This window comes from Carcharhinus amblyrhynchos, chromosome 1, assembly GCF_965287045.1.
Source record: "Carcharhinus amblyrhynchos chromosome 1, sCarAmb.v2.hapA, whole genome shotgun sequence".
Taxonomy (NCBI): Eukaryota; Metazoa; Chordata; class Chondrichthyes; order Carcharhiniformes; family Carcharhinidae; genus Carcharhinus; species Carcharhinus amblyrhynchos.
Genome location: NC_137324.1, coordinates 29,092,409 through 29,115,687, shown reverse-complemented (window position 1 = coordinate 29,115,687; position 23,279 = coordinate 29,092,409). Strand labels below are relative to the sequence as shown.

Genomic DNA, 23,279 nt, shown 5'->3' with positions numbered 1-23,279 from the left:
ACCACTCATCTTAGTGTCATCTGCAACTTTGACACACTACACTTGGTTTCATCTGGAATTGAATCCGAGTTAACTCAACTGAATCGCTATTGTAATGATTCATTCGTGGGACATGGGTGTCGCTGGCTGGCCAGCATTTATTGCCCTTCCTTAGTTGCCCTTGAGAAGGTGCTGGTGAGCTGCCTTCTTAAATCGCTGTAGTCCATGTGCTGTGGATTGAACACAATGTTATTAGGAAGCGAATTCCAGGATTTTGACCCAGTGACTGTAAAGGAACGGCAATATATTTCCAAGTCAGAATGATGAGTGGCTTGGAGGGAATCTTGCAGATGGTGGTGTTCCCTTGTAACTGCTGCCCTTGTCCTTCTAGGTGGAAGTGGTCGTGTCTTTGGAACATGCTGTCTCAGGATTTTAGGTGAGTTGCTGCACCTTGTAGACAGTACACACTGTTGCCACTGAGGGAATGGATATTTGTGGATGTGGTGCCAATCAAGTGGGCTGCTTTGTCCTGGATGGTGTCAAGCTTCTTGAATGTTGTTGGAGCTGCACCCATCCAGGCAAGTGGGAGTATTCCATCACACTCCTGACTTATGTCTTGTAGATGGTGGATAGGCTCTGAGGAGTCAGGAGGTGAGTTTCTCACCGCAATATTCCTAGCCTCTGACCTGCTCTGTAGCCACTGTGTTTATGTGGTAAGTCCAGTCGAGTTTCCGGTCAATGATAACCCCAAGGGTGTTGGCAGTGGGGTTTCAATGATGGTAGCACCATTGAATGTCAAGGGACAGTGGTTAGAACATCTCTTATTGGTAATAGTCATTGCCTGCCATTTGTGTGACGTGAATATGACTTGCCACTTGTCAGCCCAAGCCTGGACATTGTCCAGATCTTGTTGCATTTGCACATGGGCTACTTCAGTATCTGACGAGTCGCAAATGGTGCTGAACATTGTGCAATCATTGGCGAACATCCCCACTTCTGATCTTTTGATGGAGGGAATTATCTGGATTATCTTTTCATTCTTCTAATCCTGGATGTTGCGCTATTACCTCAATTATGTCCAGCTTTTAACTCTAACTCTTCTGCAGATGCAATTAGTCTAGCCGTGGTTAATTGTCACAAATCACTCAGGGATAAATATTCTTTCTCCAGAAAAGTCCAAGTAATTGACAAAACCATTCTGTTTTCCAATACAAATCACTGTGGAAATCTTATCAACCTTAACTTCAAGAAGTATCAGCTTTCATATTTCTCTATGGATTTGAAATCCTTCAAAAGCCCCTATTTCTGTTCTGATCCTTGGCCAGACCCCCAAGTATCTGGTAATATCCGGTCAGTTATCAATGATGTTTGTTTAAAGTAGACAATGGATGAGATTCATTACTCAGGGAAGAAAGTCACAAGACTGCACAGTCTGCACAGGTTTTGAACAAACAAAAAATGTATTATATAAGAAAGATAAAGCAACTTATAACATTTGTCTTATACTCTACAATATTCAGGATATGGATGCGGTACATGTGAATTCACAAATCAACTGTGGTCAAACACTCCACACTGCGCAATAAATGGCAGATGCAACCAAATGTGAGTCCACAGATTTCTCAACAACTCAACCACATGTCAGTAACAGTGAGTCAACCAATCTCACTGAAACTCTGTCTCTCACAAGGAATCCATTCTACACCATCAAAGATCTTGACCAGAATTTTACAATCAGAGCATGCAAGGGGTGGACAATGGGAAGGTCATGGACCTCAGGCAAGATTTTACCGTTTCGAGACAAGTGGGTCTATAAAATCCCACCCCTGGTCTGGGACTTCTCTCCAAAGGTCAATCCAATTTGGATAGCATCAACAATGGCTCACTTCACAGGGTTTCAATCTCATCTCCCAAGATTCTGTTCCCTGGATTCCCAAGCATACATCAAGTACCAACTCACAGGCACAGTTCCATATCTCTGGCTGTGCCAAACAGAATATCATAGATCCAAAGGGGTACCATTGCCCCGTGGCCTGCAGCACAGTCATCAACCTGCCACTGCCTTCTTTGATCTTCAGGGCTTTTCCTAAGCTCTGTTCAATTGCCAGGGCTTCCTTTGCATCCTCAAGTCTTCTACTTGCAGTCCTTTCCCTGTTTAGAGCCTTTTTTTCTCTGCTCCCTTTTTTAACCCTGAACTCTGATGTCTTCCTGTCCCGGTCCCCTCCTTGTGATCAGCTTGAATTGGTCTGATTGTCTATTTGGCAAGTTGTGATCTGTAATCCTGTCTCTTGTACAATTGGGGCATTTTACTGCCACTGTGCTGTTCTGTTTAGTTCAGTGAGAAGTTTCACAATGCCAGGTTAAAGTCCAACAGGTTTATTTGGCAGCACAAGCTTTCCAAATCTCGCTCCTTCTTCAGGTGTGTCACTCACTTCAGGAGCAACACTCCGAAAGCTCGTGCTACCAAATAAACCTGTTGGACTTTAACGTGGTATTGAGACTTCATACTGTGCTTACCCCAGTCCAACACCGGCATCCCCACATCATGACTGTTTGGATCAAACTGTGGGTGGTTAGTTGGGCAGATTGCTAGAGCGTCCTCAGCTCAGTCACACTGATGTAAAGACCTTTGTTCTGCCAATAATTACTTAATTGACAACTTTTTTATTTGTATCCTTTAAACAAGTGCCAGTGGATTTGACTGGCTATAATTTGGTCACTTTTGGTATGGTTTCCATATCCACTTTATCAAGCCCCCTCATCTTTCACTTGTCACCTCATACTTTTCTCAACACTAGCAAATAAAATGTAGCCATCAACTATTCCTACCCTGAATTTATAAGTGTCCTGTTATAACATATTTACTAACAGCTTCTAGCATTTCCCTATGACAGCTGTTTAGCTAAAAGAATTAGATTCCTGTTTTCTGTGTACTTTCCATTAATTATTTTCCAATGTAATGAACCCTTTCATTAATGAATCTAATGAATTCTGGAAAACTAAAATCAAAATATCAACTATCTCATTAGCCTCTTCCTTTAAGACCCAAGGATGAAATCCATCAGGACCCAGAAACTTGTCAACGTGCATTTCCAACAATTTGCTTGGCACCATTTCCCCAGTGATTGTAATTTTCTTGTTCCTTCCCCCCTTCCAAATTTGAGATTTATAGCTATTTCTCAGATGTTACTTGTATTCTCTGTAGTGAAGACGAATGCAAAATGCCTATTCATCTGTCATTTCCATAATTTTCGTCCTTAAGTTCCAGACTCATTTAGGACCAATGCTGGCTTTGTTAGCTTATTTCCTTTTAAAATATATACTCATTATCTGTCTTTATATTTCTAACCATCTTTCTCACATGCTCTAATATTCCCTTCTTTATAATCTTGTAGTTTTTCTTTAATGTTTTTATACCGTGTTCAAACTTCTGACAAGCCACTCATTTTTGCACAATTATATGCTTTAAGTTTGCTTTAACTGTCGATGGTGGAATTTTTCTTTCCCGTTGGCATGTATCTGTTCTATGTATATTTTTTATTGTATATTTATTGTATCTATTGTATATTTTTTAACAAGGTACCTCACAAGAGGTTATTGCAGAAGGTCAGGGGGCATGGAGTTGGGGGTAGGGTGTTAGCGTGGATAGAGGACTGGTTGTCAAATAGGAGGCAGAGAGTGGGGGTCAATGGGTGCTATTCGGATTGGCGGATGGTGACTAGTGGAGTGCCCCAGGGGTCGGTGCTGGGGCCTCAGCTATTTACCATTTATATAGATGATCTGGAGGAGGGAACCGAGTGTAGGGTATCGAAATTTGCTGATGGCACCAAAATTGGTGGAAAGGCAAATTGTGCGGAGGGTGGTGAGAGTCTACAGAAGGATCTAGATAGGCTGGGCGAATGGGCCAGGAAATGGCAAATGGAATTTAATGTTGGCAAGTGCGAGGTGGTCCACTTTGGTAGGAAGAATGGTAGGAAGGATTATTACTTACGTGGCGAAAAACTGCAGCAGGCGACGGTGCAGAGGGACCTCGGGGTCCTCGTGCATGAGTCGCAAAAACCCAGCTTGCAGGTGCAGCAGGTGGTCAGGAAGGCGAATGGGATGCTGGCCTTCATAGCCAGGGGGATTGAATATAAAAGTAGGGAGGTCTTGCTGCGGCTGTATAGGGCATTGGTGAGGACGCAGCTGGAGTATTGTGTGCAGTTTTGGGTGCCGTACTTACGCAAGGATATTTTGGCCTTGGAGGGAGTGCAGAGGAGGTTTACTAGGCTGATGCCGGAGTTGAGGGGGTTGAGCTATGAGGAGAGGCTGAATAAATTAGGCTTGTACTCGTTAGAGTTTAGAAGAATGAGGGGAGATCTCATTGAGACGTATAAGATGATGAATGGGATGGATAGGATAGAGGTGGAGAGACTCTTCCCGCTCAGAAAGGATAGTAGGACTAGGGGGCACAGCCTCAAGATAAAGGGGGGGCAGTTTAGAACGGAGTTGAGGAGGAACTTCTTCACTCAAAGGGTGGTGAATCTCTGGAATTCTCTGCCCGTTGAAGTGGTGGAGGCTACCTCGCTAAATATTTTTAAGACACGGGTTGATGGGTTTTTGATAAGTGAGGGGATTAAGGGTTATGGGGAGAGGGCGGGAACGTGGAACTGAGCCACGACAGATCAGCCATGATCTTATTGAATGGCAGGACAGGCTCGAAGGGCTAGTTGGCCTACTCCTGCTCCTATTTCTTATGTTCTCATGTATTCTGAAATAGCCCATTGTGTCAACTGCTGCATCTCGGTGGCACAGTGGTTAGCACTGCTGCCTCACATGACCAGGGACCTGGATTTGATTCCCAATCAAATCTTGGGTCACTATCTGTGTGCCGTTCTCATCATGTGTGTTGGTTCCCTCCAGGTTCCTCCCCAGTCCAAGTGATATGCTGGTTAGGTGCATTAGCTAAGTTAAATTTCCCCTCAGTGTACCCGAACATGCACTGGACTAGGAGATTTTCACAGTAACTCCATTGCAGTATTAATGCAAGCCTACTTGTGACACTAATAACATTTTAAACTCTATTGACCTATCCCTGAACGTAAATTGTTAGTTCACTTTCACAAGCTCTGCTTCCAAGCCCTCAGAATAACTCTTATTTAATTGTAAATACTGCTTTCCTCCTGCTCTCACTGCAGCGAGCAGCCCCACCCTACGCCAGAGTCCCCTCAACTTCTCCGCTAGGGTTGGGTCACCCTGACAAGAAGTGCAAGTCGGCAATGATTTTTTGAAAAATTCAACATCTTCTCCCAAAATACGGTGTGAGTGGTCAATCTGGTGGCTCGCTGAAAGGAGACTGTAAAGAGATGAAATTCTCAGTTAACTATCAAAATGCTGTAACAGACCCATCTTTAAAATGGACGGCAACGGATTTTGGAACCTGACCTGGGTTTGAATTGTGCGCTGTTTGCCTTCCGGGTCAGGTGGGGGCGGGGCCTCACGCTGCTGCCGCTGACCTCTCTCTCTTCAGGAGCTGAGCCGTCGCCATTTGCAGAGCTGCTTGGCGGAGGCAGCAGTGTAATTTCGAGCAGGAACCGCAGAGGACACACAAATCAACTTACCGTCGCCATGCTGTCTGTTCGTCTAGTGACTGCTGTTGCCCGCTCTCTTCCCAGGCAGCGAGCTCATGTAAGCAAATCCCGAAAACCTAATCTCATCTTCGAAGGTCTTCGGGATCCCGCGAGTCAAATTATCCGGAGCTGCTGCCGGCTCCTCCGCCATTTTGGGACATCTGTTTGGTGGGGCCTAGAGTGACTTTGAGCAGAAACTGATCAGGTTATTTGTGGGGGGAAGACATTTCATGACTGTTCTTTTAACACGTTTTCGTACTTATTGTCAGAGGGAATGGTTGTGTTTGTTATAAGTGGAGATTTCTAGCAGCCCCATGTGTGCCTGTAAGAGAGGTGTACTGACAACGTCCTACTGAAGGTCAGGCCCTTTAATGTCTCTAACAACCACGTCTTCAGTTCAATTTGCAATATTGTTTATCGTTACAGATTTTATCCATTTTCATAGCGAGTTTTTTTTTGCATTCACAAATTACGTTTTTATTGTTGATTAAGATTCGTGCAGAACGTCGGAAAGGTTTCTCTTTTGCAGCTGAGCCAAATTTTGGCAATTAGTTTAGTATGTTTTAGCTTAATTCCTTGGTTGTTATTGCATCTGGTTTTTATGTTAATTAACATTGTGTTAAACCAGTGACAGTTAAACAGAAATATTCAGACTATATATAGCCTGTGCAAATGTTACTTAGCTACAATAATGTTGAGATTTTGTAGCCTTGCATTAAATTAACAGTGGTATTTGGTTAGTTATTAACTGTTTTTAAAATCTAGTATCTTAGATCTTGTCAAGCAGTGGGTTACCTCAATGTTTAATTGGACAACTGAAGGGTGAGTTTTTTACCATTTGCCCCTGTTGAACCTGGAATTGAGTATTAAGAAATGTCTATTTAATATCTCAATTTGTAGTGTTAGCAATGGCTTAGTTGGTGCTCATCTGTAAGTAGAAGACTGGGTTTCATTCCAACGCAAGACGTGAGCACAAAGGCTCACAATACTGTGCATTACTAAGGAAGAGCTGCATTGTTGGGGGATGCTGTCTTTCGAATGGGCTGCCAAACCAAAGCTGTTTGGGTGGACTCATACCCATTTAGAGTGGCTGAGGATTCAAGGTCCAGCCTCCATCAGAGGCATGTCAGAATCCCCCACTGTTAAATTTTCTGTCACTTCACTTCACTTTACACACTCTTCAGTTCCTCTGCTTAATCCAGTGACAGCTCAAATTAAGGGAAAATGATGATGTTATGGTAACATTGCTAGCAGTTCAGAGGGCCAGCTTAATGCTGTGGGGGCAAGGGTTCAAATCCCACAGGACAATCGGTGGAATTTACATTTTAATTGGTAAAATATGGAATTAAAGAAAAGCTAAGCCTGCCCATGAAACTACCATTGATTTTTGATTTTAAAAAAATCTGGTTCACTTAATGTCCCGTTAGGGAAGAAAATCTGTAATTTTTACGTGGTCTGGAGTCACACAATGTGAGCTCTGAAATTGAGTCATAAGGACTCGAAGCAATAACTTTGTTTCACTCTCCATAGATGCTGTCAGACCTGCTGAGTCTTTTCTGTTTTTATCCCATGGCCATATGGTTGACTTACAACTGCCCTCTACTGTTTGCCAGCAAGGCATTCAAGGACAGTGGGGATGGGCAACAAATGCTGGCTTTGCCTGCAGTGCCCACATCCTATGAAAAATTGCATTGCTCTGAAGAGGGGATCGCCTAGAAACCTATAAAATTCCAGCAGAACTAGAAGGACGTTCCCAAGGATGGAGGTGTCCAGAATGAGGGATTATTGTCTAAAGATAGAGTATACCTGTTAGGACTAAGAGGAGAAATTTCTTCACCCAGAGTGATAAGCAATTGAGGCCAAAACATTGTGTGTTTTTAAAAAAGTTAGGCATGGTTCTTGGGGCGAAAGGGATCAAAGGATATGATGGTAGGGTCAGGCTATTGAGTTGGATGATAGTGAATTGCAGAACAGGCTTGGCGAATTACCTACTATTTTCTGTTATCCCAATTGTCCTGACTGACATTCAATATCGCAAAAGTATATTATCTGGTCATCATTGAATTGCTGTTTGTGGGGAAGTTGGCTGCTGCAGTTCCTATGTTGCTCCTCTAAGTGGAGGCCTGTAATGAGTGGTGTGCCGCAGGGATCGGTGTTGGGTCCATTGTTGTTTGTCATCTATATCAATGATCTGGATGTAAATGTGGTAAATTTGATCAGTAAATTTGCTGATGATACGAAGATTGGAGGTGTAGTGGGCAGTGAGCAAGGTTTTCAAAGCTTGTAGAGGGATTTGGACCAACTAGAAAAATGGGCTGAAAAATGGCAAATGGAATATAATGCAGAGAAGTGTGAGGTATTGCACTTTGGAAGGACAAACCAAAATAGAATGTACAGGGTAAATGGGAGGCCTCTGAAGAGTGCAGTTGAACAGAGGGATCTGGGAATATAGGTACAGAATTCCCTAAAAGTGACATTACAGGTGGATAGGGTCGTAAAGAGTGCTTTTGGTACATTGGCCTTTATAAATCGGAGTATCGAGTGTAAAAGTTGGAGTGTTATGGTAATGTTGTAAAGGCAGTGGTGAGGCCGAATTTAGAGTATTGTGTACAGTTTTGGTCGTCTAGTTACAGGAAGGATGTAAATAAGGTTGAAAGAGTGCAGAGAAGGTTCACAAGGATGTTGCTGAGACTTGAGAAACTGAGTTATAGAGAGAGATTGAATAGATTAGGACTTTATTCCCTGGAGTGTAGAAGAATGAGGGGAGATTTGATAGAGGTGTATAAGATTTTGATGGGTATAGCTAGTGTGAGTGCAAGCAGTCTTTTTCCACTGCGGCTAGAGGAGAAAAAAATCAGAGGGCATGGGTTAAGGGTGAAAGGAGAAAAGTTTAAAGGGACTATTGGGGTGGGGGGGGGGGTTGGATTCTTCACGCAGAGTGGTGGGAGTGTGGAATGAGCTGCCGGATAAAGTGTAAATGCGGGGTCACTTTTAACATTTTAAGAAAAGCTTGGACGGGTTCATGGATGAGAGGGATGTGGAGGGATGTGGTCAATGGGACTCGGCAAAAATGGTTTGGCACAGACAAGAAGGCCAAAAAGCCTGTTTCTTAGCTGTAATTTTCTATGATTCTATTACAACAGTGACTACAAAAGGTATGTCATTAATTGGCTGTAGAGTGTTGTGACCATCCCATGATCATGAAAGGTGCTATATAAATACCAATTTTTTTTTAAGCCAATCATTAAAACTCAGCCTGTGGCTGAGTTGGCTAAATATTTTCATTTTGTCTTAAGGATCACAGAGAAACATCAACACTGCTTTCACAGCTAGTAAATCATACTGCCTTGCACTTGCAGAAAACAGATGTTCTAAATTCTTAAATTGGCTTGCATGGTGACCTTTGGTTTTGGACCAGATCATCCATCGTAAAACTTGTCTACTTCCCCTGGTGAAAAACCAAAGCTGAATGTTTCTTAAGTTTACCAAAGGTAATTCAGCAGAGAGGTGGTCTGCATATTGAATGGGAAAACCAGAAAGTATTTGTCCTGTATTCTGTGGAATGCTACTAAGCTTTTTAATATACTGGGTTTTTCTGGAAAAAATATATTCATTTCAGTCTTATTCTTTATAGGTGGCAAGACATGCTCTTCCAGCAGTCTTTGTAAGCACCAAAAATCTTCACACTTCAAGGACATGGCTTCAAAAAACAGGTTAGTCTACAGCAAAAGACTTTGACCAATATTTGTAGATATTCACAATTCACTATATCAGGATCGATGAAAGAAATCAATCATAGTGTGAGCAATGTACCTTTTGACTTTTGTTTTTGTATTTATAAATCAAATGCTTTTTAGAACATAGAACACTACAACACAAACAGGCCCTTCGGCCCACAAGTTGCGCCGATCACATCAACACCTACCAATCTATAGCCCTATCTATAACTCCCAATCCCATTAAACCCCATATACTCATCCAGAAGTCTTTTAAAAGACCCCAGCGAGTTCGCCTCCACCACCACTGATGGCAGCCGATTCCATTCACTCACCACCCTCTGAGTGAAAAACTTACCCTAACATCACTTCTGTACTTTCCTCCCTGCACCTTAAATCTGTCCTCTCGTAGCGACCATTTCAACCTGGGGAAATAGCCTCTGAGAATTCACCCTATCTATTCCTCTCAACATTTTATAAACTTCTATTAGGTCGCCTCTCAACCTTCGTCTCTCCAGGGAAAAGAGTCCCAGCTCCCTCAACCTAACTTCATAAGGCATGCCTCCCAATCCAGGCAACATCCTTGTAAATCTCCTCTGTACCCTTTCAATAGCTTCTATGTCTTTCCTATAGTGAGGCGACCAGAACTGCGCACAGTATTTATTTAATGTGTTCTTTTGGTTGCAGTGGATAATGGTTTGTCCGGACAATTTTGATTAAGCTGGCTAATGACAGGAAATCTTACTTTAAACTAGCCATGATTTAACTAGCCTGGACTTAATTTGCTCTGGTACATCAAACCATAAAATTTCTCTGCATAGAAGCCATTTGAGTCATTGACTGTCACCTTATAACTAGCATACTCAAAACTTGAACTATGGCCCTGCATTTTCCAAAAAATCTGATTTTGGATGCATTTAAAACAAGTTTCCCTTTCTCCCTTAAAAAGTACAATCATTTCTGCTATGGCCATTTCCTCTGGCAAAGTTTAGAACATAGAACCTACAGTGCAGAAACAGGCCCTTCGGCCCATCAAGTCTGCACTGACGACAAGCCCACCCAGGCTCTCTTCCCCACATATTATACCCACTAATTGCTCTAACCTACGCATCCCTGGACACTAAGGAGCAATTTCAGCATGGCCAATCAATCTAACCCGCACATCTTTGGACTGTGGGAGGAAACCCACGCAGACACAAGGAGAATGTGCAAACTCCACACAGACAGTGACCTGAGTCAGAAATCGAACCCAGGTCCCTGGAGCTGTGAAGCAGCAGTGCTAACCACTGTCCTACCGTGCCGCCCATTTATGATCTAGTAACCCACTGCATTGAGAAGTTTCCCCCTAAGATGTCTCAACCTCTGATTATGAATTGGTGACAGTCCCTCTTGGTCCTCCGGTGATGACCTGTCAGTTCCTTTCAGTGACTTTCTATTATCAGGCTTAACGTTATCTCAATATGAAGCCCTTTGCAATTTTTAAAACCTTGTTAAACTTCTTAGCCACCCTTGCTCAAGTGGAAATAGCTCCAGAGTTGCCAACATATTACAACTGCAGTTACACAGCTTGGTGTTTTCTATTAGGTACTGCAGAGGTTTCCTCCATTTTGGAAGAACGTATCCTGGGGGCTGACACTTCTGCTGACCTGGAGGAGACTGGTCGTGTGCTATCAATCGGTGATGGTATCGCTCGTGTGTATGGGCTGAGGAATGTACAGGCTGAAGAAATGGTGGAATTCTCTTCTGGCCTGAAGGTAACTAAGCACTAAAGTGCTTTTGAATTACTGGAAAGCTGAACTAAGACTCTAACTTGCATGTGTGAATGCAGAATCCTTATATGGTTAAATTCATACAGGTGGAGCCAAGCAGGACCAATAACTTAGGGTTTCCTTTCAAATAGTTAATGGGATAGCTTTTTTTTTTCTTGGGCCACTCTTAAAAACCGAGTTCAGTGTAATTGAGAATATGAATTTGATGATTCTGCCTTCATTATTGTAGTCCCCGTTCCCTTTTATAGAAACCATTTTGCCATAAGGTCTTGTGTTTGATTCCCAGATGATGTGTTTACTGGTCTCAATCAGGATTATGGTAGCAGTAATAATTGACTTGAGTGCTATGCTTAAATAATTCAACCAGTGTTTCTGTTCCTAGAGTTTATCCAATCGTTCCTCCTATCACATCTACATGTGTAGATGTTGGATGAGGACAAAATAGGTTCAAGTACGAGGCCCTTTTTGCTCAACTGTCTGCCAACACTTGCTCTCGTAGGTTAAAGAATGACCACTTGGACTAGATAGTGGTGAATTGCTAGTAAAGAACAGTATCTTAAGTGAAGTCTGTATTTCCAGAAGAGATTGTGCCCCCCTCTTCCCCCTACCCTGTTCAAGCTGTGATAGTATTATATGCAAAATACACCATCCTGTAAACAAAAAAAACCAAACTACGCCCATATTTATTGTGATAATTGGCTAGAAATTGTAGTAAGACCTATGAACAAACTAGTAATTTCTGTCTGTACTGCATTTTGGTCAGAAAACACCAGGATTCTTATTGCTTTCTAACTTAGTTGGTGTCTTTCAGGGAATGTCTCTGAACTTGGAACCTGACAATGTTGGTGTTGTCGTATTTGGTAATGACAAGCTAATTAAGGAAGGAGACATTGTGAAGCGAACTGGTGCCATTGTGGATGTCCCCGTAGGAGAGGAGCTGCTTGGACGTGTTGTAGATGCTCTGGGTAATGCCATTGATGGAAAGGTAGGGAGCATTGAAAATTTGCCTTGGTTTGTAGTAACGAGATTACTTCTGATTATTTTGTTAAAATATGTGCTTTAGCTCCTTTTTTTTTAATGCTGTGATCTGCATCTCATTTTAATTTTGGATAAAAATACATTGTATCTTTGTAGTACAGAATCAGCCCTTTTGCCCTTAGCTGTGTAGTCTTCTGTTCCTTTCTTTCTCATGCTGATTCAGCTTCCCTTTGTACCCTGGGATTGTGATCTAAACTTCTAAAATTCTTGAATCTGGGTTGAAAACAAGTTCCAGTAGACAGTTGGTAAAACTTAACCCGGCTGTGGCAAATTGTCTTTTTTCTTTTTTGGTTCCTTTTGTTTGTGATTTTGAATCCTTCATAAAGCTCAGTGTTTTGCCTCCCTCTAATAGGGTCCACTTGGAGCCAAGAGCCGTAGACGTGTGGGGCTAAAAGCCCCTGGTATTATTCCCAGAATCTCAGTGCGGGAGCCTATGCAGACTGGCATTAAAGCTGTAGATAGTCTAGTACCCATTGGTCGTGGACAGCGAGAGCTTATCATTGGTGACAGACAGACTGGGTAAGAGCCTTGTATTAAAACAGTTTTAGTAAAGCCAGTTTCTGTGATGTGAATATAGAGATTACTGGTCTGATTAGCTGACTTATTTCCTTTAATGCTTCTTTGAAGAATACATTTTTTTCAATAATGTCTTGGAAAATGCTGAATTCAGACCATATCCCTCCTTGAAATACATTTAATGGATGTAGAGTGGAGCTAGCAAGTGATAGCATTGGATAACGAGTTGATGGTTCATTCCAATGTACAATTCCAGCCTGCTTTGCTTGACATTGTTGCATATCAAACTCAAAATCCTCCACAGGTTGTTCCTTCTCCATCCCATTCTTTTCCTTTTCCTTTCTAATCCAGAGACACGTGGAAATCACTTTGTGCTACTATCCTAACTGAGATTAGTTAACCTATTGTGGTGTAGTTAATGGACTTGAGGTATTTTAGATTTGAATGGCTTAGGCATCCCAATAAACCTATTCTGACTCTGATCTATGTTATAATGTACGTTATACTTTTTGTCCCAGCAAAACTGGTATTGCCATTGATACCATCATCAATCAAAAACGATTCAATGAAGGCACTGATGAGAAGAAAAAGCTGTACTGTATCTACGTTGCCATTGGTCAGAAGAGGTCCACTGTGGCTCAGCTAGTTAAGAGACTGACAGATGCAGGTAAGCGTTCATGTTGAGCAGTTAAATTTTTGTGGCATGAGTTCTGCACATTACACTTGTTCTTGGTTGGATTAAGAAAATCATCCAGGATTCTGTTTATATTTTAAAAAAAAAGTAAAAAGATTGGGAGCCATTGAGCACTAATTACAAATATTGTAAGTAATAGCTTCTATGCCATTGGACATTATTGTGAGTTGTTGTGCACCTAATTTTATTCGTGTCTTTGACTTCTAGATGCCATGAAATACACCATTGTGGTCTCGGCCACAGCCTCTGATGCTGCCCCACTGCAGTACCTGGCCCCATATTCTGGCTGCTCTATGGGAGAATATTTCAGAGACAATGGCAAACATGCACTAATCATCTATGATGACTTATCTAAGCAGGTCAGTCTGTCATGTCTTTGATTGGCTTTGCTTAAGTTCCTTGTCTTAACCTGAGATTTTTGGTCAAACATTTTGTTTCGTCTTCCAGAAGGTAATTCTCTGGTCTTGACAGAACAAATTGCTTGCCATTAATTTTCTATCTGAACTGACCTTTTAATTGTGCTACACTTTGGCAAGGATCCACTAGCCTGGACAAAAATTCAAGTGTTGAAACTCCCCCACATCCTGGGAATTGAGTCAGATCTTTGTATATGAATGGGCTGGGTTCAAAATCCATGTTTCAGTTGGAAATGTCTCTGATTTTACCTATCTGCAAGTTCTGGTTATTTGCTTGCTGAAACTCTGGACTATTAACTGTGTGTATTTTTATCCTTTTGAAAGATTTTTAATTTTGTATTTTGAAATTACAGTTCAACTCGCGTCCCAGCAGGTAGCAACCCTGGTTGATCCCCACCTAACCGCCTTGTCTGCCGGTACCAAATCCATTTGCAATGCCAGTGCTACATTTTGACTAAATGTATGAAATAGCAGGAGTAGACCATGCTGTCCCTCAAGTACTTCAGCTCTGGTCAAAAACCAAATTTCAGATCGCCAGTGGAAAATTTCTTGAGAGATTCAGCTATTGGTCTTTCATTTGGTTCTGATCTCCAGGTTCTGCTTTGAATTGATATTTTTGTAAAAATTACTAGATTTTGAACAAAATCCTAAATGCTCACTTTTAGGGGAGCTTATTTTTGAAAAGGATGTTTGAGACCAGACTTATCTTCCTCTGTTCCTGAGTTATTTTGTGAAGTCACCCATTTAATCAAGTCTTGAAAGTAGTTGCGCATATATATACCATCAACTTCTAAATCCTGCTCCTTTACTACAGTGTAATGAGACTTGTAATAACCAATGTCTTGCTTGAAATCTCTTCAGGCTGTTGCCTACCGCCAGATGTCCCTGCTGCTGCGTCGTCCCCCAGGTCGAGAGGCCTACCCTGGTGATGTGTTCTACCTGCATTCCCGTCTGCTGGAGAGAGCAGCCAAAATGAATGATAACTTTGGTGGTGGCTCCCTTACTGCTCTTCCTGTTATTGAGACCCAGGCTGGTGATGTGTCTGCTTACATTCCAACCAATGTCATCTCCATCACTGACGGCCAAGTAAGTTGTAAAAGCACAAATTATTCTGTGCTGCTTTTGCAGATAGCTCAAGAAGTTGGTCTTTCATTTGGAGAAAGAGGAATATGGTTACAATAAGAACACTAACCGATCACTTTTTTTAGCAATGTTTTATCTCTTTACAATTTAAGACTTCAGTTACAGTAAGCTGCACAGGGTTTACACTTGACTTGGAGACCCTGTGGATTGTTAGGAGGCATAGGTCAAATGGAAATCCATCAAAATCATAATGGTATAAAGGATATGATTTGAGCTTCATTGGAAAGTAAAGCAATGCCTAAAGAATTTTATTGCCTATTCATATTGCAAAACTAATGTTGATGTAGCATTAGATCTGATGTGTAGTTTTGTAAGCAGTGCTGTCTTGTGTTGAATTTCTCCTGATGATGCTGCATTTGCTTTCATTTAATTCCTTTTATTTCCTAGATCTTCTTGGAAACTGAATTATTCTACAAAGGTATCCGCCCAGCTATCAATGTAGGTTTGTCTGTGTCTCGTGTAGGATCTGCTGCCCAGACCAAAGCCATGAAACAGGTATTCAGTGCAAAGCTTTTTTCTTTTATTTCTGCATGACAACTATTTAAACACTGCTACCAGGATTTTAATAACTTGTATCCCAGCCTGCTTAAGTAAAATGACTTATTAATTTTACAAACTCTCTGAAGTAGGCACTGTGGCACAGCGGTTAGCACCACTGCCTCACAGCACCAGAAACCCAGGTTCAGTTCTGGCCTCAGGTCACTGTGTGGAGTTTGCACATTTTCCCTGTCTGCATGGGTTTCCTCCTACAGTCCAAAGATGTGCAGTTTAGGTTGGCTGTGCTAATTTAACCCTTTAGTGTCAGGTGTATTAGCAGGTTAAATATGTGGGGTTGAAAGGAGGGGGCCTGGATGGGATTATTGTCAGTAGTGCAAGCTTGATGAGCTGAATGGCCTCCTTCTGCACTGTAATTGTTCTATGACATGCTTGTTGCTAAATTTTATTGAAACAGGAAGATTGCTTATTGAATCATATCTAACTGTTAAATTAGGGAACCTAAGCCATGAATCCAACTTTTATTTGTTTAATAAATAGCCAGGTGGTAAAAACAGGGAAGTCCCAGGTTGCAGCACCAAGTCTGCTTAGTCAGCACACAGCAATTGATATGTTTAATTAGTTAAGAATAAGCTGAAGCCCTGATGAGGGTCCAAGGAACCTACTGGAAGTGTGCATAGCTGGACAGTTGGCAAGCATAGATCTGTCCCTACTTAAAATCCTGTTTTTCTTTTATCCCATCCATCAGACTTGCTACCCAGTCAACTAATATGCTAAAATTTATGGTTACATTGGGTAAGGTTAGTGACCATAAGAGTGCACATCAGTATGCTTGGATTTTTTATATTCATGACTCGTGCATTTTGAGGAAATGTTGAGAAATAGTCTCCTCCCTAATTATCGTTGGTTTTTTTTACTGCTTACAGGTGGCTGGTACCATGAAGCTGGAGTTGGCCCAGTTCCGTGAGGTGGCAGCTTTTGCCCAGTTTGGCTCTGACTTGGATGCTGCCACACAACAATTGTTGAATCGTGGTGTTCGTTTGACAGAGCTGCTCAAGCAAGGACAGTATGGTGAGTGTATCCTTATATTGTAAAGAGAAGTATTTGTTTAGAGCTGTGACCTCAGAGCATCCCAAGTGCTTTTGAAGAAGCTGCTGTCTATTATAATACAAGGAGATGGCTTGATTTCGCTAATTTGACTTCTTGTTCTACCATTAATAGCGTAAGTAGATGTGCCATAAATAGACTTGCAAATACAGTAAACAAATCATTATCTGTTGGTGCTAAACATGCATGTTTGCACATAAAAATCAGATCAGCTTAGAGGGTAGTTAAAAGATTGTGGACAAAATCTTATGCTGTCAGAAGCATAACTGATGTACTGACTCAGTAGTTTGCATCTGCTTTCACAAAAGTATGACTTTACTGTTGTGGAAAGGAGGTACTAGATGTATCGTGGAGGTGGATCATCTAGAACAGTGAAACCTGCTTGGAGTATTGGAGTTGCATTTATCTAGCCAGATGAAGAGTATTCCGTCACACGTGACTTGTGCCTTTTATCTATGGTAGTCAGGTGTTGAGGCACTTGCTGCACAGCCTCCGAAGTGTTGTAACCATAGTATTTGTGGATGGTCCAGTTAAGTTCCTGGTTAGTGAGGATGTTATGAGGGGGATTCAGCAATGGCTTTAATGCCTTTGTTTTGACTTTTGTTGGAGATAATTATTGCCTGGTGCTGTGGCACAAACGTTTACTACTCATCAGCCCAAGCTTGGATGTTTAGGTCTTGCTGCATGTAGGCATAGACTGCTTTGCTATCTGAATAGCAAATAGTATTGAACATTATGCAATCATCCCCACTTCTGACCTGATGAAGGGAAGGTTGCTAATAAAGCAGCTGAAGATGGTTAGGTCTAGGACATTACCCTGAGAACTTCTTCAGTGGTGTCCTGGGATTGAGATGATTGACTACTGTTTGTTCTGGGTATGATTCCAGCCTGTGGAGAATTTCCCCATAATTTCCATTGACCCCTTCGGTTTTACTTGGGCTTCTTAATATTGCAATTGGTCACTTGCTGCTTTGATGTCAAGGGCAGTCATTCATGCTGTAGGAATTTGATTGTTCTATCCAAGTTTGGGTCAAGTAGTAGTCTGGAGCCAGGTGTTTGTTGCAGAGCTCAAAATAAGCACAATTGAGCAAATTGTTCCTGAGTACCTCTTGATGGTACTTTCATTGACACTTTTCACCACTGCTGCTGATTGGGCCAATAATTGTACAAATTGGATTCGTCCTGCTTTTTGTGGACAGGAGTATCTGGACATTTTTCCATGTTGTCAGATGTAAATCTAGAACACTGATATGAACAGCGTGGCTAATTTTGGAGTCCAAATCTTCAGCGCTACAGAAGACTTGTTTTTGGGACCCGTAGCCCAGCATCTCTGGTGGAGACCTCGGCTAGGATGGATCACCTACTGGCACTTGTGGCTAAAGCTGATTGAAAATACATCAGCCTTGTTTGCATATGCCTGTTGTGAAGTAACTTCTGTGTTGCCTTCCAGTTCCCATGGCTATTGAGGAGCAAGTGGCAGTTATCTATGCTGGTGTCCGAGGTCACTTAGATAAAATGGAGCCTAGCAAGATCACAAAGTTCGAACCTGCTTTCCTGGCCCACGTGAAGACTCAGCACCAGGATATCTTGGAAACAATTAGGTAAGGAGGTCAATCTGTACATTTATTGCATCACTCAGAAAATTTCAATTTGTTACAAGCATTTTCTGTCATTTTGGAACATAACTGAATTAATTTCAAGTCAAAATTTATTCTAAGGCCTTCAAGATAACTTTTTAAAGATCTGATTTCAGTTTCTTGTACATTGACCCGTTTAGAACATGCACCTCCTTATATCTTGTATAGTCTGTTATAGCCAATAAGCTAAGTGGCTCTCTTGTTTCCATTTAGTCTTCATTGCTGTTCTGAAACTGGTCAATAAAATGTATGGTAATCTGATAGTTTTGCTCTCAGAAGTTGTCTGTGATAGAAGGGGAGAATGTTCAACAGCTCAGACAGCACCTGGAGAGAGAAATAGTTAGCATTTTTGGTTGATAGTAGTATAATCAGCATGGATTTACAAAAGGGAAATGATGCTCGACGAATTTATTGAAATTTTTTGAGGATTAACTGGTTGAGTCGACTGAGGAGGATGGATGAGTGCATGTGGTTTATTTAAATTTTCAAAAGGCTTTCAATGAGGTGTCTCATAATAGACTACTACGTAAAGTTAAAGCACATGGGATAGCAGGTAATGTCTTGAGATGGATAGAATGCTGGTTAGAGTTAGGAAGCAAAGAGTTGGTGTAAAGGGATCTTTTTCTGATTGACACTGACTAGTGGGATTTCGCAGGCATCTGTGCTAGGACCCCAATTTTGTACATATCCAAATTTCCAGGTGGTACAAAGCTGGGTGGCAAGGTGAGCTTATGAGGTGGATGCAGAGATGCTTCAGGGGATTTGGACACCTGAATTATCCATTTTAGCAGCTATAATAGGAAGACAGGTTATTACTCGAATGGGTGTAAATTGAGGGAGGCGGATACTCAGCGAGACCTTGGTGGCCTTGTGCATCAGTTGCTGAAAGCAAGCACGCAGGTACATCAGGCAGTAAAGCAGGCAAATGGTCTTCATAGCAGAGATGTTTTACTGCATTTGTGTAGGGTGTTAGTGAGGCCACATGTTGAGTACTGTCCGCAGTTTTGGTGCCCTTGCTATAGAGGGAATACAGTGAAAGTTTGCCAGGCTGATTCCTGGGATGGCAGGTCTGTTATGAGGGAAACCAAGTCAGTTAGAATTATATTCACTGGAGTTTAAAGAAGATCTCATAAAAGTTTATCAAACTCTAACAGGGTAGTTTCAAAGAATGTTACCAATGGTGGGGGAGTATAGAACTAAGGATCACAGTTTGAGGATTAGGCTAAACCTTTTAGAACTGTGGTAAGAAGAAATTTCTCTAAGCTGCTGTCTGAAAATGGGAGAAGTGGTTATGATCTGTGTTTAAGGGTATTTGGAAGGACAGCAAGAAAGGAGAAGGTGTGGTAGCTCTTAATAAACAATGCAATTAGTGCAGAAGCAAGACATGATCTTGGTTCAGAAGATCAGTTTGGAGGGGCTGAGACAGCATAGAAAGGAAGTCACTGTGGGAATAGGTCATAGGCGCCTCCAACAGCTACACTTAATATAAATTAAAAAATAATGGAAGCTTGAAAGTAAGGTACTGCAATAATCATGGAAGATAATAATCATGTAGATTGGACAAATCAAACTGTTCTGGAGCCTGAGTTCATCCAGTATTCGGGACAGTTTTTCAGAACAATAGGTCCAAAGTAAAGAATCCTCTCTAGGAGTGGATATAAACTAAACTATAGAATTTCACTCAATTTGTACAAGAGAAATTTGGATCTGAAGCTAATCTCTGATCTTGTTTTGCCTTCATCTAACTTTTATGAAGACACAAGTTGGCTAGAATAAAATAAAAATGGGTTGAAAGGTAAGTTGGTAGAAAAGCTGTGGAAGATATTTCATAACTCAACAAAGATTGATTTAATCGAGAGACTGGGAATGACACACCATCTGTGGCTAAGGAAGTTGAGGATGCTATCAAAGATTTATGACAGGCCAAAGGATTGGGAGAAAAAGTTTTTTAGTACGAGAGAGAACTCAAATATATAAACAGACAGCAAAGGCTTTTCAAGCTAAAAAGGGCACCCATCCTTAGAGTGAGATTGGGGAATTAAATGGGGAAAAAAGGAAATGGCAGAAACTTGGAACAAGTAGTTTTTTTTAATCTGGTCTTCACAGAAGACACCAAATACATCTTCAGGAGGGTGAGGGGGGACTTCTAATGATAATAAAGTAAAAATGTGAAGAAAACAAATGGACCAGACGGCCTGCATCTTAAAAATGGCTGCAAGAGATAGTGGATGCATCAGATGTAAGTTCCAGAAATTCCCTAGATTTTAGAAAGGTCCCGTAGAAAATAAGTGCAACACCATTGTTTATAAGGTTGCAGGAAAAGTAGGCCCATTAGTCTAAATCTATCTTTGGGGAAAATGTTAGAATCTGTTATTAAGGGAAAGTATCAAGATGTTTTGAAAATCATGATGCATTGAGGCAGAGTAAATATAGTTGTGTGAAAAGAAAATCACATTTGACAAATGTATTAGTTCGTTATGGGTTCACCAAGCAGAATGGATAAAAGGGAACCAAAGGATATCCAGTAAGGTGACACTTTAAAAGGTAACTGCGTCAGAGTCCCTCATTTCCTACATAACTGAAATCCCTCATCCCTCTATCAGAGAAAAATCTCTTCTGCACCTCTTTGCTTAGTGTGATGCGCAGAATGGTACTTGGTACTCCAGCTGAGTTCTAACCAGTGACTTAAAGGTCAAGTGTAACTTCCTTGCTTTTGTAATACTAAGTCTCTTTATAAAGCAAAAGATTCTGTATGTCTATTTAACAGCATATCTTGCCATCTCTAAAGACTAAATACCTATATAGGTTTTGTTTATTCAAGAATTTGCTTTCGAGTTCAGTGATTAAATCTGCTGATTTTTGATTTTAAGCCCATACTTTTCCAAGTGCTAATTGTATCATTGTGTCAAATTTACCCAACCGTCAGTGTCAGGCTGATTGGCCTGTATTTGGCAGGTTTATCCCCTTTTCACTGTACCATTTGTAGTCCTTCATTCCTCTGACACCAACCCCATACCTAAGGCATGTTGGAAAGTTGTGGCCAGAACCTCTAGAAATTATACCCTTGTTTTCCTCCATAACCTTGGATCCATTCCTTGCGGATGTGATGACTTAAGATTGGTGGTCCTCAAAAGCAAGGCACCTCTTTCTGTTTTTATTCCATCTAATATTGCTACCTTTTTACTGCTACGTATGCAGCATTCTCTCCCATGAAGATGGGTGAAAGAAGCCCTCATTTAGTACCTCAGTCATGTCCACTGCTGCTTGAAGAAAATATACTTTCTATACAAATCAGCCTTATTTTTGAGTTCCCAGTCAGCCTCTTTGACTACCTTTTTAATACTTGCATGTTTATAGACTTCCTTAATGTTGACATCAGATCTGTACTCCTACTACTTTGTCCTTGAGATCTCCTTAAACCCAAGCTGAAGATAGGATGCATTTCTTCTGAGAATCTTATGAACAAGGAGTATGACCTTCAGGTCAAAGCCTGCTGTACCATTTAGATATCACACCCTTGCTTACCAAGAATCTATCCAAGAATATATTTCTGGAAATTTGCTCCTAGCATCTTTCCAGTTTTACGATTCTTTGGTTTTACACAAATAGTTTTTCCTGACTTTGGCCCCTCCATGACATCACATGGTTTAAGTGCTATAATAAATTTAATTAATGCTTTCACTTTTTTTTGTCCTTCTCCGTCTTTCTGGAATACTTTTGGATAACTGGAAAATTTATTTTTACACCTTAAGATGAGTCTCGCCATATCATGTGATGACCTGTGCCTCCAACTCCAACTGTCTTTATATCCTAAAAGTATTTATGCACAGTTTAAGCTCATCTGGGACTATCTGCATTGACTTGAACCATTCCATTTATGAACTTCTAAAAACAAATTAATCTCTGTTACAGGGCTGAGGGACAAATAAGTACTGAGATGGAAGCCAAGCTAAAGAAGATTGTAGTGGATTTCTTGTCCACCTTTGAGGCATAAGCTCACTCGTGTCTACCAACCTGTCTTGTGAATGTTTGGCTGAATGCTCTGATTCTTCATCACATGAACTGTTGGAAAGCAGTTTATGCTATTGTTTAAAATGTACAGAAGGGTTTTTGCTCGAATAAAATGTTTCACTCGATGTCTTGAGTTTGGCTTTTTCTCCTGTGCGTTAATTTTCAATGAAGAAAGTTAGTGTTAATGAAGACAATATTGGCAGGACCAACATAGTTTGTTGTTTTACTTAACCATTTTTCTTTCCCATTTGAATTTATTAGAGCTGATGTTGCCATCATGAACTGTAACCACCTTGTAAAGATTTTACAAATATATGAAGAGGGGGCTGGCTAGAGTGAATGTTGGACCCTTGGAGGATGAGAGGGGGGATTTAGTGGTGGGCAATGAGGAAATGGCTGAGGCTTTAAATAAGTTTTTTTTTGCCTCGGTCTTCACTGAGGAGGACAGGAATAGTTTGCCGGATATTAAAGATAGAAGGATGGTAGGAGTTGAGGGCCTGAGTGCGATTACTATCACTAGAGAGGTAGTGCTTGATAGACTAATGGGACTGAAGGTGGACAAGTCCCCAGGACCGGATGGAATGCATCCCAGGGTTCTGAAAGTAATGGCAGAGGTGATAGTGGATGCCTTAGTAATTATCAGAATTTGCTGGACTCTGGGGAAGTGCCAGAAGATTAGAAAACAGCTAATGTTACGCCGCTGTTTAAAAAAGGTACCAGACAAAAAGCAGGGAATTATAGGCTGGTTAGTTTAATGTCTGTAGTTGGAAAAATGCTTGAATCCATCATCAGAAGAAATAGCGAGGCACGTAGAAAAGAATGGTTTGATAGAGCAGATGCAGCACAGATTCATTAAGGGGAAGTTGTGTTTGACGAATTTATTGGATTTCTATGAGGATGTGACTAGAGCGGTAGACAGAGGGGAACCAGTGGATGTGGTGTTTTTAGATTTCCGAAAAGCATTGGATAAGGTGCCTCAAAAGGTTGCTACAGAAGGTTAGGGTGCATGGAGTTGTGGGTAAGCTGTTGGCGTGGACAGGGGATTGGCTGTCTAATAGGCAGAGTTGGTATCAATGGGTGCTATTCTGGTTGGTGACTAGTGGAGTGCCACAGGGATCGGTGCTGGGCCCTCAACTATTTACCACTTAT

General features: G+C 41.3%; 1 protein-coding gene across 1 annotated transcript; it reads left to right on the top strand.

Moving 5' to 3' along the window:
- The first annotated feature begins 5,470 nt into the window (after positions 1-5,470).
- Positions 5,471-22,255, top strand: atp5fa1 (ATP synthase F1 subunit alpha). The gene is made up of 12 exons (XM_080203384.1): positions 5,471-5,646; positions 9,223-9,301; positions 10,889-11,058; positions 11,885-12,058; positions 12,464-12,630; positions 13,146-13,294; positions 13,529-13,680; positions 14,599-14,823; positions 15,268-15,375; positions 16,302-16,446; positions 17,933-18,083; positions 22,032-22,255. The coding sequence occupies exons 1-12, from the start codon at positions 5,587-5,589 to the stop codon at positions 22,111-22,113; spliced, it is 1,662 nt and encodes a 553-aa protein (XP_080059510.1). The 5' UTR covers positions 5,471-5,586; the 3' UTR covers positions 22,114-22,255.
- Positions 22,256-23,279: the final 1,024 nt, after the last annotated feature.